At 36.4% G+C, this 15,253-nt stretch overlaps 2 protein-coding genes across 9 annotated transcripts; one reads left to right on the forward strand and one right to left on the reverse strand.

Annotated features, from left to right (window-relative positions):
• Positions 1-7,265: 7,265 nt before the first annotated feature.
• Positions 7,266-12,922, forward strand: LOC106390378. Of its 8 annotated transcripts, XM_022707088.2 has the most exons (13): positions 7,267-7,495; positions 7,664-7,732; positions 7,843-7,932; positions 9,340-9,620; positions 10,021-10,105; positions 10,505-10,585; positions 10,654-10,779; positions 10,873-11,672; positions 11,755-11,854; positions 11,936-11,995; positions 12,076-12,162; positions 12,246-12,371; positions 12,486-12,922. In XM_022707088.2, exons 4-13 carry the CDS (start codon positions 9,547-9,549, stop codon positions 12,789-12,791), a joined length of 1,845 nt encoding a protein of 614 aa, XP_022562809.1. In that variant the 5' UTR covers positions 7,267-7,495; positions 7,664-7,732; positions 7,843-7,932; positions 9,340-9,546; the 3' UTR covers positions 12,792-12,922. The 8 variants fall into 8 exon arrangements, with proteins under 8 accessions (XP_022562806.1, XP_022562805.1, XP_022562804.1 ...); XM_022707085.2 differs by having other exon boundaries at positions 7,266-7,732; XM_022707087.2 differs by lacking the exon at positions 7,843-7,932 and having other exon boundaries at positions 7,646-7,732.
• Positions 12,923-13,929: 1,007 nt separating this feature from the next.
• LOC106395470 lies at positions 13,930-14,244 on the reverse strand. Its single transcript, XM_013835920.3, has one exon. The coding sequence runs from the start codon at positions 14,242-14,244 to the stop codon at positions 13,930-13,932; it is 315 nt and encodes a 104-aa protein (XP_013691374.2).
• Positions 14,245-15,253: the final 1,009 nt, after the last annotated feature.

The following is a 15,253-nucleotide window of genomic DNA, read 5'->3' on the forward strand; positions in this document are numbered from 1 at the left end:
GAGTTCGATTTAGAATGTGTGGCTTGTAGTTTGGTTACTTATTTTTTCTTTTAATTAGTAAATCTTATTTGTTTCTTATATAAATATTAGGATTATTTTGTTCCAGTAAATCTGTGTCAAAATCATAATTTAAACATTTCATGATTCAAATCTTGAATTTGGAATGGTTTCTAATTTTATATGCTTCCGATAGATTGATTTGTTAGATTTTTATTTGATTAGTTTTATATTTTATTATTCATTAATAGGGAAAGAACAAAGAGAACCACACAATATAAATATTGACAATATTTTTATGCTATTATTATTTTAGTAACAATACAGGGATTATATTGGGTTATAAATAACATATGCTTGTAATCTATTAATTGCATATGTAATAGACTGCAATAGTATTCATTACGATATAGTAAACTCATAATTAACCGATTAGTTTAGTTGCTCTAATTATTTGACAATTTATCTTTACCAAAAAGTTGGACAATAGCTTAGTTAAACCAATTTGTTTTAGCACTGGTTATTAATTACATCACCTATATTAAAATTTTGATAAATAAAAGGTCTGAATTAGTCATACCTAGAAGTATTATACTATATAAGAGTTTTTGATGATTATGTATTGTTTGTAACGGCATGTTAGATGATAAGTTAATTGGAAAGTAAAGAGACATAACATGTTTTGATGATTATGTATTGTTTGTAACGGCATGTTAGATGATAAGTTAATTGGAAGTAAAGAGACTTAATATATGATAAAATAGTTTCAGGTATATACTATATTGTATTATGTATGTTGTATTTAGAGAGATATTTTTGTATGTCAAAATTAAATATCATTTGGGTAAAATTCGGTTATGGTTAGTGATTTCCAAAATAATTGGCAAGCAAATTGTATTAATGTAATAGAGTGATATATATAATATATATATCTTTGGTCAAAATCTAATATCTAATATATTATTAACGAAAAAATGAATGGATACAAGTATTTAAATGATAATATTTTATTAGTTGATAAAAATAAAACTTTAAACTAATAGATTATATACAAACAAATTCTAATAACATAATTAAAAAAATCTAAGAAAAATAATTAAAATCTATTTATTGGTTTTTACCAGTAGTTCAACTGGTAGCCGAGTTATGGGTTTTAATGGTTTTTTGCGGGTTTTTAAATAATATTTTTTTGGAAATCCAAACCGGATTATATATCGGATCACCGGGTTTACCGGTTCGACTGCGGTCCCGGATTCAAAACACTGATCAAAACTAATGTTTCATACAGTTTATGTTTAGCTAATGGCCTTAGTCGAATGATCAGAATAAAGAAACACAATATATTTGAAACGGGCCTCGGCCTCTATTAAATGTGTATCTTGACGGACGAAGCAATGACGTCTGGCTCTCTTTATTGGAACCACATTTACAATTGTAGGTGTATACACTATTTGGATATTTGAAAAGGAAATTTCAAAAACAATTGTCTAGCGCTGTACCAAGTACCAACTACAAAAAGTCGTATTAACCGGTACTGAGTAGTGACTAGTGACTAATTTAATCATCAAAAGGACAGTTTGTAAATTATAAATCATTCTCTTTTTCAGCAGCAGGCCACGCTATAAAAAAGGCACAAAGCTTCTCTTTAGGATTATAGACAAAAAAAAATGATGATCAAAAATGTTCAAAACTCAGTCAGAGTTTATAAAGTTGCAAAAGGCGTACCTCTTCAGTCACCAGGAGATTGCGTTAGATTCATAAGCCCCGAGGTCTACAGATTCAACAGACAAAAATATCTCAGAAGCTACACGTTCGAATGCTACGATGGTGAAGACCACTTGTCGGCCAAGAAACAGAGGAAGTGGTTCAAGAACAAGAAAAAGGTCATGACGGTGAAAAAGACGAGTGACTCTCTTGGTCACTCGCTCAAGACATGTCTCAGGCTCTTGTTCTCTTGCTTTCATGTCTGATATGTACGCTAAATATTTTCCCCTCTCTGTTCTTTTTCCTTCTGATCGTAATTTCAAGCTATCTTCACTTTGTCTTGGGAATAATGTCAAATAATGATCCATGTATAACAGTATAAGTATTTCCAAACAGAATTCAGAAAATCACTTCCATTTTTGGGATTCAGAAAACATGTATTTATCTTTTGTTGATTGGATATACTTTTGAAATTAAACAAACGTGATTTATCTGTTCTGATAATTTTTGGCGTGGGGATGCATTTTAAAATATGTGCAATATGTTTACGAGTCCAACGAGGGAGATAATTTATTTTCTTGTTTATCATAAAGTTTTAGTTAATTATATGAGCCGGCACAGTCGCATTCTCAGAAAATTTCTTTAATAAGACTTATTTACGCTATACTAGTGGTATTCCGGTGCTACTTCGTACGTTTTATTCTTTAATAAATTCAAAATTGTTTTCGTTATCCATTTTGATAGTGATTAGTGACAGTAGTGTAAGTAATTTTCACTGATTGATTCAATAAAAATATAATAAATAGTTGATAGTTGCATCAATGTAAATATATTTGAATTTAAAACATAAAGCATAGTTGATGTTCCAAAAAGAAAAACATGTAAATGCATGTTTTGTTTTGTGATCATCTTATTAGAATGAAGATATTAAATGTGTTCATCTTTTTAAAATAGTAACAAACATCGATGTTTTGTCGATGTCAGGATGTGGCAATCTGTGAGAGGCTTCACTGTAGATGTATTGGTTAAATATTTTGGCCTTCCATTATGAATCCAATAAGTGAATTCTTAATCATGGTCCAACATTGATTGGACTCGACATGATTATTTTCCCAGGATACCTTATCCAGATATTCTATCATGTATAAAGATAAAGACCATTACAAAATATTTTCGTTGATGTATTTTAATAGATTTTAAATCTAAATACAATATACTGTTATTCGAATGATAATTTTAAATTCTATTTTAAAATCTAGTGTTATTCAATGAATGATTTAAATTATGTTTTGAAAATCAAGTGTTATTCAACTTTTAAGGATTTTAAAATTCTTTGTATTTTCAATTGATTTCAAATCATCTCTTATGTAGTCTCATGAATAAATAAGGGAACTTAAAATCCAAAGCCTACTGCAAAGATTTTAGAATTCTTGAACTTTAACAATTTTAAAATTTGATGGATTGCAAATCACTGATTGGATAACACCACCTTAGTATTAAGAAAAAGCTATTTTACAACATTTTCCAGAAAAAAAAATCTGATGGTGGGACCAAGGAAGCTGTTGCATATAAGCGTAGATATTAGAATAAGAAAAACGAATTTCAAATGAAATAAACAAACACAATCATTGAATTGAATGAAACCATTGTTCTTCTACGTCAATCTCGCCAAGGTCGCACTTTTTGGCTATGGAACTCATTGTCTGAGCTTTGATGTTTTTGGACTCTATGATCTGTTTCTATAGCGGATGTGATTGTCTGTGAAAATTTGTGTTACTTTTACCTACTCAAAAAGGCTCAATTTTTTTCTGAAAATCTTTTGTGCTTTAGTTGTGTTTGGATCGCAAACTATTGTAGCTTTTGTTTCTTTAAGAACGATGGAGCCACTAACTGAGTTTTTTTAACTCGTACTCCATGTAATATTTTTTTATATAACTTTATTTAATAGTTAAAACTTCAACAATAAATTGGGTTTAATATAAAATAGATTAAATTGCTAAAGCTTTTTACGATAAGAAAATCAAAGGACATGTTCCGTAAATAGTCAAAAGTCAAAACATCCACCACTGCATTGGTTTTAGTAAAAAATAGATAAGAGTTACTAAAGCTTCGTCCGATAAGAAAATAAAAGGAAGACAAAACAACAGAAGAAAATTTAGTAGGGATTTGTGTTTTTTTTTTGACGTGGAGCTATGCCAAGCGTGGCTTCTTCTTTCCATTCTCATTTGGACCATCAACCGGTTTGGTTGACGCAAGACGACCACCTCCTGATACCACAGATGAGGATGGTTGATGGTTGGCATTTGTAGTCTCTCCGAGTTCTCCTCACAAACCATATGGTAGCTCAACATCAGTTTTATTGTCACCATCAGAGACCTTGGATTCTACTGGATTCTCTCCATGCATAACATCATCAGCACTATGGTCACCACCCTGTTCAGAATGCAGTAATGATCATGAATATATTCTTTAGGGAAAAAGATATATTAAGACAGTATAACGTACCAACATCAATAACAAATTCTGGGAGAGGTGCATCCTGTCGTTCAGAAAAGATTGATACAGGAAATGGTGAAGGTTTGGTGTTTGGGACTGAAGTTGACCTCACCTAACTTGAGCTGGAAGATGAAGGTCCTGCCAACAATATCAGCAATAAACTGTGGGAGTTCGTTGTCCAGCATTGACACCTGCACCCTGCAAACCCGAGACACCTTAAATTTAGAAAACTAAACACATGAGGAAGAGTAGTATGTAATTCTAAATAGCCGAATATATGGCATACCAAAATATGGGCAGCTTCAGCAGCTTGAATGTTGGTTAATTTTACTATCTCCATACCAAAAGCAACAAAGACAGCGTCATTCGTCTGGTCCGATACAAACAGGCTGTACAGGAACATGATCTTATTATGTTTGTATCAGATCATTATTTGGATACCAACAAAGAACGGTCAATATGTCCGAAACAGCTCAATACGATACCTGGAGACATTGAACATATCTTAAGAAGTATGTTAGCGTCGAGAAATATATGGAAGTAGAATACAATAATTGGATGAGCATGGCCATTAGATCATCACCTGAGAACACCCACAACACTGGTATTATCACAGACGATGCATGTGAAAGAAGAAATATCTCCCTAGAGCTTATGTTCACATTTAGAACAACATGACGTAAAAGAGCATCCATGACCTAAATACGAATTTTATAAAATATATCATCTATTATTCCTTTTATGATGTTAGCACTACACTCATCATGGTAGTTTTGTGTGCTGTTTACGATGATTATATAGAGTTGTACGAAGGCGGCCAAATGAAAACAGACCTCGAAAAACTGTGATCGTGATAGCCAAGAGAATGAGTTGGTCGTAATTGCAAAACAGAAAGCTCTCCTCGGGATGGGGTGGATAGATTCTGATAACTCAACGAACACTGTTTGATCCGTGAACCTAATAGAAACATGGGCGTCACCAAATCAAAAATTTGGGTTGCTTCTTGTAGCACCAAACACACTTAGCTCATACAGCCCTCCTTGTTTCAAGATGTGTTGAGCCGGTGAACATTGATTGATGTCTGGATTAGCGAAGACTGATGAGGAGAAGTGAAATAAGATAACATCGAATTGAAAAGTTGATACTTATCAAAAAAAAAAGAATTGAAAAGTTGATAAATGAAAGCAGAGAAATTGATAATCAAAGTACCTTCCAATCAATGAGCATCATTGTTTTCAAGACAATCTCTCTACAACAACCTCAACTCTGTAAAAAAAAAGTTTGGATCAGACAATTTGTTAGAGAAATAATGTAAGCTATGAATTGGTAAGATGTTAGGGGTTTGCAAGAGGGTCTATATATATACACGGAATGAGGTTGCAAAAGCAGTAATCTAAGATACATTGAAGAGAAAGTAGTGGGATTCCTTGTTGATTGAAATTAATACGGACCGTTACGTTGTCGAAGATGGTGAAGAGAAAGGGGTAGGACTACAAAGACGAAGCTCTAGGTCAGAGCAAAAACAATAACAACTTTGTCTTAAAGCCCAATAAAATATCAGAAGCCCAGATCATTAAACATCTGAGAAAAGGTGATAAAAAGATAGTGACACGTGTCAAGAAAATCACCCCTCTCCTTGAGGACGTGGATGAAGGAGGAGAGAGTATAATCTACTTTATTGTATAAGATAATAATTACAAACAAATTACCGCAAGTTCAGAGAGTTGACTCACGCTTAATGTATACACAAGAATACAATGTCATCGCATATTTCCCAAAAAACAAAATAATTCCAAGGATAAGATCAGCTTGTCGATTAGTTTTGAAAGATACAAGTAAAGAAGAGAGAAATAGACGTGTACTGGTTTAGTTGGTCAATCGCGATCAATGGCCAGATAAATAGTAATCAAAGTGATCCTTAGGTTATTCAGTATAATTTTCTAATACAATTAAAATGTTCTTGAAAATATGATCTCTACTTCTGTCAATTTTCTTTTAAATGATGACTGAACAGACACGTCATCTTCAGCACTGATCTATTTCTCCACCTTCAAATCTGCTGGTACTTTCGAACGTACATAACTCTTGTTATCACTTGTTAATGCTATCTAAATTTAATTGTAACATATTAAACATGTATAAAATATTCAATCATTTTCAGAATAATAAAAAATTAAAGGGTTTAGATTAATAAATGATCCATAAGGCCCATTATTAAAGGCCCGTTAAGATCAATACATCATATTTAGCTAGCCCATAGTATCAATTAATTGGATACACTCTCTTTCTGCTTGCTTAAATAAATTAAAATGATTTTTTTTTGGGTCAAAATAAATTAAATTAAAATGATTTAAAGGACGAAAGAAACAAAAAAAAAACATGCATATCTCGTAATTTGTGAGCTGATGTCCGACGTTATTCTAAAATCGAGGAAACCAAAGGCGTGCCTACCCTTTTGATTTTGAGGCATTGGCCTCAGGCCCCTTCTCATATTAGTTCATTTTGGGGCCCCGAATTTATAGATTATGACATAAACAACGTGATAATATGCTTTCTTTTAATAATCAAACATCAATTTCTAATTTCCTTTGAGCATTAACTTCTGGTTTTCTTATTAATGTTGAAAACTTCTTTGTCTATGTAGAATTTAGCTTATAACAAGACATATAATGTTTTCAATCTAAGTTTTCAATAATTTTTTAAGCTGTTGTTTATTTGTCAACCTATATTAAAATACTATTATTATACTAAAATTACTAGATATTTTTATTATTAAAATAAGATTAGCTATTTTGCCTTAGGCCCCTATTATGCTAAGCACGGCACTGGAGGAAACGAGTAATGTTAGTTTACCATTACCAAAAAGACTCTTTTTGGTTACCGTAATAAACTCTTACTCTCTCTTACAAAATCGCAACCCAAAACATCGGATCGGATACGCAACGTTGTAATTTAATATTTTTGCATTCTTTTAAAATTGAAAAAAATATAGTTGAAAATGTGAAGACAATCTAAAGTCAGAAGAAGGGCAGGAAGACAAACTTTACTTATGCGTTCACACGTCCTCCCAATTTTCTTTTAACAAAAAGGAAAAAAGCTTTTTTTTTTTTTCTCGGGTGAGAGTGTGATTCTTTGACACAAGGAAGCCGACTTCTCAGACACAAACAAATCTTCCCGTCCCTCTCTCCATAAAAACTAAGAGTGAGAGAGAGAGACAAATAACAAGAGCACAAAAGCTATCATCCTCTTCCAACGTGTGATGTTCAACTTTAGCCCTTTTACTTTCATTTCTTTTGAGGTCAGTTTTTCACTAATGTCTTCTTCCTTCTTTCTTCTACTCTGTTGAGCCACTTATATTTGGAATTTTTATCCCTTGCTGCTGCCCCCAACCACTATAATCCTTTTATGATATTTTGGATGCATTCGACCATGTCCTTTGGCTTTTCAGTTGTTTTTTTTTCAGCAGGCAGATTAAGTGTTCGTTGAAATGTCTGACTGAACCCATCTCCTATGTTATAGCCGCTGCTTCCATCTGGTAACTTTTCTTGGACTCTATTCATATTATTAATTAGAATACTAAGATATATAGTTAAGTAAGATAAATAATATAAATTTCATGCCAATGGGGCCATGTGATTAAGAAAGAATTGTGGAGGAGATAGAGAGGGAAGGTCATCAACTCCGACTTGTTTGCCCAACTAGCCGAAGAATATAAGAAGAGAAACCCACAAATTGGTTAAACTAATATTCCCTTTTCATTATTATGTTATGTTACTCTTTAGTGGTTAAAAACTCATGGATATTGAATATGACCATCAGCTAGTCTATAGGGCAATATCAAAATACACATATCAAAAGTTGGGTATTACTTTAATACACATGTACATTTGTATAATTATGTTCATTTAGTTTGATTACCTTAATAATCCCCACAGTAACTTTACTTTACCTTTGAAGGCAAAACACTTTTGTCACTTTTTGTCTACTTTTAACTATCTATGTATTCTCTAAAAAGTCCCCACCGTGCCCATTCGGCCGGCCGACGGAGTGGGCTCCTTATGCCACCGTCGGCCCGGTTTCCTCCTGTTCCCCTCCGTTTTCCGTTCTTTTGATTCCTAGTCTAAGGCTTTTTCTTTTTTTTTTGAGTAGATCTAGTGTTTCCGGCGTTGCGCTTTTCTCGAGGCGGACGTTCGGTTCTTGTAACCGCCGTGGCTCCTTTCTCAGGTGAACGGTCGGCTTTTGTTACCGCCGTGGCTCCTTACTCAGGTGAACGGGCGGCTTTAGTTATCTTGGAAGGCGGAGGCTCGTTTTGCTCCGGTTGTTTGTGGGTGGTGTCTCGGTGTCGGTTTGAGGCGTCGATGGGGAGTTATCCTTTTGAATGAAGCGTCGGTGGAGTTAGGGTTTGGGGTCTTTATTCTCCGGTTCGCGATTCACTTGTCTAGGGTTTGAAGTGGTTCAAAGGCCGAGGAGATCTCGATAGATCGATGGAATCTCCCGGCGTGAAGACAGGGGGGTGTCGAACGGGGTTGGTTTCGTCGGAGGCTCGTCTGTTTCCGAGATCCGATGAAACGCGTTTTCAGTTTGATGATTGTTCCGGCGGTGCTGTGGCGGAGATGGACAAGTTGAGGCGGTTGTGTTGTGTGTCGCACTCACTGAGCAGTCTTCTCCTCGATTGGAGCCTCCTTGGTTCGTGCTCCGACCAGATCGTACAGAGATGGAGCGCGGAGGCGGCAGAGCGTCTTAGGCGCTAGGGTTTCCTAGTTTGTGGGCTTTTGGGCCGGTTTGATTTGTTGGGTGTCCAATGTGTATGGGTTTTGTAAGACTTTTGGGCTTTAGCCCTGTTTAATATACATTTCTAGATGGAAAAAAAAAAAAAACTATCTATGTAGATCTCTAGCTCCCTCTTTTTTCCGATTTGGTTGGGTCTTGTACACACTTGTGACTGTCTTTTTTGACACGTGAATCTATCTCTCTTCTTCTCACCATCATTTCCCTGAAACATGAGCCATAGCCAACTTTTCTTCTTCAGTTGAAACCAACCCACGCTTATTTTGTCCCTTTTAATGTTTAAAAGCTTCCTCCTTTATCCCTAAAGGATATAGAAGTTTCGGTTGTTTTATAGTATCCGTTGGTGTCTTACAGGTGAAGAAGATTCACTTGGCTTTTCCACAAAAAGTCCCCACCTTTTCAGGCTATCTCCGTTTAAAAGTTAAAGCTGGAGTTTTTTTAATAGGCCATGCGGTTACTGCTTCGATCTCTTGAAGCATTTCCTGTAACTCTTTTGTTTTCTCCATCTCCTGGGAACTGATAAGGAGAAAGCTACTTTGTGGTAATTTAAAAAAAAAACAAATGGGATTTGGAGTTGGTGGAGGTAGTAGAATGTTGGACTTGAGGATGGTTCAAAGCCACAAGCGTTCAAAAAGGTAAGCTGTCCACTCTATTGTTCGTTATTAACAACTACTACTTTGTAAATTGCTCTAAATGTGTCTCTATTTGTCTGTTAATTGAATCCCTTGCTGCTGCGATGGGTCACACAAAAAAACTGAAAATCTGAGATTTATGGATCATTCAGATAAATTAGAGTTTTTTTTTGTTGCCCTGAACAAGATAATGCGTCTGTTAAAACTTTTAAATTTGCTAGTATAATGGATGAAGAATTAATGAAAACTTTATTCTGATACTTAATGGATTTAAAAGACATTCTTGTTAAATGTGTATGTGGTGGTAAGAGAATAGCAACTCTGTATTTTAGTATGTGTTTTTTATTCATGCAACCTGTTTCCAAAAGGTTAAATAAAATCTCTTGAGTATCTTTATGCACAGTGCCAGCTTTCCAGAAAAGAAAAGAGCTGAGGGAGATCAACCTTCTTCCAATACTTCTTTTGAAGCCTCTCAACGCATCAAGCTGGTGAGTACAATCACTTTCTTTCCCTTTTTTTAAAGTGTATTGGTATTTGTTAAAGAACAGCCTAAGACGCTGAGACATGATTCTTGCCTTGTTGGATTTATCTTTATGTTTCTTTTGACTAATAAGTATCTTTCTCTCTCTCTCTCTCTCTACCCCAAGCTGCTTTTTTTCCTTTTGCATCTTTTTTGTGAAAGCCTGCCTTTACACAAATTCTTCGCTATTCTTCCTTGTATCTTTCTTACTTGTCTTGTACTTTAAAAAAAAAACGAATTTCCTTTCTGGTATTAAGTTGTTAGAAACTAAACTCTCTTAAAAAAGAGTGTCCGAAGCTGTTTCTTTATAAAACCTCTTCTGAGACAGGTTATCGTTTTATGGAATTTGTCTGACTTGGTTTATTAGGACATGGGTCGTTCAAATGAATCAGCCAAAGACAAGCCTAATCAGTCTCATTCAATCACCGAAACTTCATTGAAGCAAGAGGTAAATGTGTTGTACAATTTGTTTTTACTTGGTAATCATGTCCTTATTCCTGTGGGTTGGAATCACAGATTGATCAGCTCGAGACAAGACTACAAGATCAGTTTAAGGTTCGTTGTGCATTTGAAAAGGCGTTAGGCTATCGAACAGCTTCTTCGTACATGCTGACTGAAGCAAACGACATTCCTATGCCCAAGGTCAGTCCCAAAACTGTATTATTATCTTTTAGAAAAGAGCTCTGTGCATCTAAAGATACGTTCTTGTTTTTTTTTTTTCCTTTCTTCTTTCAGCCAGCTATTGATTTGATAAAAGACATTGCGGTTCTGGAGATGGAAGTTATACATTTGGAACAGTATCTTCTTTCATTATATCGAAAAGCCTTTGACCAGCAAATCTCTTCTGCATCCCCAAACTCAAAGAAGGAGAGGCCAAAGTCTCCTCCTGTGACAACCACCCCTAGAAGGCGTTTAGGCTTTTCTGAAGAAGATAATGATACCCCATCGAAAACAGATCCCTTGCTTGATGATGATGATCAGAATCAACCAAAGGAAACCGAAATGGAATCCAGTTTTCACCATAGCCACTCGCAGCGTTCATCATTTGAGAGTAGAAAAGCATCTCTAGAAGAGTCTTGGAGTAAAGCCACCCGCTCTTGCCACTCCCAGCCGCTGTATGCGCAGAATGGAGAGAATCTTATCAGTCTAGCTGAACATCTAGGCACTCGAATCTCGGATCACGTTCCAGAGACGCCCAACAAGTTGTCTGAAGGGATGGTCAAGTGTATGTCAGAAATATATTGCAAGCTCGCAGAGCCAGCACCTTCTGTACTACTACATGAAGGGCTTTCATCGCCAAATTCGTCTTTATCATCAAGGAGTGCATTCTCGCCCTCTGACCAATACGATACATCGAGCCCTGGATTGGGAAACAACAACTCCTCCTCGTTCGATGTACGTTTAGACAACTCTTTCAATGCACAAGGAGAGAAGGAGGACTTCAGTGGACCTTACGGATCCATGGTTGAAGTGCTTTGCATTTACAGAGACGCCAAAAAGGCCAGTGAGGTCGAAGATCTTCTTCAAAACTTCAAGTGAGTCGCTTTGAGATTTGACGAGGGTAGAATTTGATTGTTTGTGAATATTTAGCATCTTGATATGTTTAAACGCTTGCAGGTCGCTTATCAGTAGATTGGAGGAAGTCGATCCAAGTAAGTTGAAGCACGAGGAGAAGCTGGCCTTCTGGATAAACGTGCACAATGCACTTGTGATGCATGTAAAAAGCTCTCTTTTCTTCAAAAGAATCAGTGTCAGTTTTGTGACTCTTATGGCAGTTTTCTTTACAATCTCTGTATAGGCCTATTTAGCTTATGGGATTCCACAGAACAATGTGAAGAGAGTCCTACTGCTACTCAAGGTAACATAGAAAGACGTATGCATGGACCATCCTTTTCCTTTCTCTATGTCTCCTAATTTGCATTTTTTTTTTGTTTAAAGGCTGCATATAACGTTGGTGGACACACGGTTAGCGCGGAAGCAATACAAAGCTCAATTCTTGGTTGCAAAATGTCTCATCCTGGACAGGTAAGTTTAAGAGAGTTTAAATGTTAGCTTCAAAGCACAAACCTAGAGTGTTAAAAGGCGTTTCCTTTTCATTCTCTTATTAGTGGATTAGACTGCTATTTGCTTCAAAGAAGTTCAAAGCAGGAGATGAAAGATTAGCTTACGCAATCGATCATCCAGAACCTCTCCTACACTTTGCACTTACTTCAGGCAGCCACTCCGATCCTCCGGTATTTTTTATCACTTTCAGAGAATCTTTGAAACCCTTTTTAATTAATCAAACGCCAATTAAAAGCGCTGAAGTATCTGTTTCTTGGATTGTTGTTGTTTTTGTTTTGAAACAGGTTCGTGTATATACACCGAAGAGAATCCATCAAGAGCTAGAAACGTCGAAAGAGGACTACATAAGAATTAACCTAAGCTTACGCAATCAGAAAGTCCAACTGCCAAAGCTTGTGGAGACGTTTGCAAAAGAGTCCGGTTTATGTTCAACGGGTTTGACAGAGATGGTTTACCGGAGTATACCAGAATCTTCGAGAAAATGTTTTAAGAGATGTCAATCTGGTAGTAGTAAATCACGCAAGGCCATTGATTGGATCCCTCACAGCTTTACATTCAGATATCTTATTCTTAGAGAAGCTGCCAAATGAAAAATTATTCATTCATATAATGTGTGTCAGCGTGTATATAAAAATATCGTTGTCTATGATTGTCCCCATCTTCTAATTATAATAATGTTCTGTTTCGTCTGGATGATTGGACAAATCTTCTTGTTTCTTCACAGTTACTTAGCACGAAGGAAAGGATAGGAAACTCATTAGTTTTATTTGCCAATTAATTTTTCTAGTAAATACATGTTTTTCTTCCAATATGGCTTTTGGCCAATTATACTTACTCCCAGGAGGATTATTGAAACAGATGGTTAAAAACTTTAAACAGTTGACTCAATGGCTTGAGCACAGCCGAGCTCCTATTGAGTCTCTCCACACGACTTGTTGACCCCGCACGTGTGGTTTACGGCCCATTCAAATTCTTTGTTGATATTCGAATCCTAAGCTTCAACGCCTTATTTAATTTCTTTTATTTGTTTTAAAGGCCCATTAATGCTGATAGGGCCAATGGATCCTGCCTTCTTCGCCTCACATATTCCAATCAAGTCACATGTATATCCTAACCACCGAACTAACTCGCTCTTTGCAGACAAGTCTCGACACAGAAATTGAAACTTTCATGTTCTATAGCGTATAGTCATAAATGCAGCACTAAAGGGAAGTAAAATGGACCACAACTTCCATCAGAACATATCTATCAAAACGTTAAATCCTTATCTTAATGCAAAAGCGCCTTAGTTTACAAAACTATTTTAGATTCAACTGTGGTTGGTTCGGGCCAGTATATTTGACCAAAATCAAGGTATAGTATTTGCTTGTTATAAATAACTTTTAGAGATTCATTAAGACGGACATTTACGTGTGAGAAAAATAATTAAACCTACGGGAACATTGCACTGCAATGTATGAAGATATTGGAATCATATCACAGGATATATCATTCATCCTCGTTCCCATTTCTCAAAAAATCTAATGGCTACTTTGTTTTTTTTTTTCCATAAAAAGAAAAAGTCAAACGTCCCTAATTACAATTTATACGTCTTTTAAAAGACTAATATCGACCCTACTCGACGATCGTGCTTAAGTTCCGCGTAAATCTTCCGCCTCGGACGTTTGTCTTCACCCCGACGATGTTTTTCGAGTTATCGCCGTCACCGTCACCGTCAACCCAACCGACTCACCCGCTCTTGGTCAGCGCCGAGCTCGCTTTAACAGCCAAAGCTGCCATTTCCTCCGCCCTTAGCGGATGATTGAGCCACGTCAGCGGTAAAACGAAGTAAAGCTGTCCCGGTCGGAGCTCTTCGTTGCCGGAGACTGCTGAAACGGCGTCGTCGAAATCCATTTCGTCTGAGTTGCAGACAAAACTCGACGGGTATTTCTGCAAGATCTGCCAAACTTTGACCGGAGTTGAGAACTCTTGTAAAGTCCCGTCGAACAGTATCAGCTTCGCCGAATCTCCCCTCGTACATTCACGTGAAACGCACGCTCCCATTTTTGTTTAGAGAGCTCTTTGATGAGTTGATTCGTGAGTTTGAGGTTTTGTATAGAGCTCTTTGTAAGAGAAGATAGGATAGCTTGATGTTGCATTGTGAAAGAGACGTTGATGTTCCATTTTTGTTGATGTTGTATTAGTTTCTGATCTGTATATGTATAGACCCCAAAGTCCACAATTTCCTAGTAATGTGGCCCTTTCTTTCTCTGCAATAGTTAGCTACCTACACAACACAACCTAAAGTTTTCAATCAAAACTATGAGATTTTGCAATGATCGGATCAAATTAGGCGATCAGTTACTTTTTTTTAACCTGAGAACCGCCATGGCCGTTGCAGCCACCGAAGAAATGAGCGGTTGATTGAGGACTGAAACGATCATCTTTCAACGAATTCGTTGGAGATTGAAGGAAACTGGGTATCGTGGAGACATCATCTTCCATCTCCGGTCGTCTTCCACACCGTACAAAGGTACCCTCTTGAACTCAAACAGACTCCTGCTCTCTGGTTTGCTTATCGTCTTCTTCTCAACCGTCGATCTCTCGTCTGAGCGTTGATCTCTTCCCTGGTAGCGGTATCAGCGACTATCTCCTTTGATAATTCATCGCTGCAACTATGCAAATCTGTAGGATACCTTGCTCGATTACGTATGAAGAGGCTGCACTCGATTTAATGCTAAGGCGTTACAGAAAGTTAATCGCAGATGGCTTCATCGAGGAAAGGGAATTGAGTTTCATTTTCTCAATCAAATAGGATATTGAGCCCGGAGGAAAAACACGTTAGAAGCCCAGATAAAAGAACAAAAAAGTTTGTTTTGAGTTGCCACGTGGCATAAAAACCCCATATCTGAAGGATGACGTGGACGCCTGAGAGAGCAGATAAGCCAAATTTATTTTTATAGATATAAGTGTGTCGACACATACATTCATAGAAAATGCGCAAGTATGTAGCACATGAATACAAAGATATGTATCGAGGATCATAAACCCACACAAGAGTACTCATAATGAA

Source organism: Brassica napus, chromosome C7 (genome assembly GCF_020379485.1).
Source record: "Brassica napus cultivar Da-Ae chromosome C7, Da-Ae, whole genome shotgun sequence".
In the NCBI taxonomy this organism is placed as follows: Eukaryota; Viridiplantae; Streptophyta; class Magnoliopsida; order Brassicales; family Brassicaceae; genus Brassica; species Brassica napus.

Excerpts from the sequence above, each read along its gene's own strand:
- LOC106395470 (XM_013835920.3), bottom strand. The coding sequence starts at position 14,244 with ATGGGAGCGTGCGTTTCACGTGAATGTACGAGGGGAGATTCGGCGAAG.
- LOC106390378 (XM_022707085.2), top strand. The coding sequence starts at position 9,547 with ATGGGATTTGGAGTTGGTGGAGGTAGTAGAATGTTGGACTTGAGGATG. Across the intron at positions 9,621-10,020 it reads AGCCACAAGCGTTCAAAAAG|TGCCAGCTTTCCAGAAAAGA; the intron begins GTAAGCTGTCCA and ends CTTTATGCACAG. Across the intron at positions 12,372-12,485 it reads GCAGCCACTCCGATCCTCCG|GTTCGTGTATATACACCGAA; the intron begins GTATTTTTTATC and ends GTTTTGAAACAG.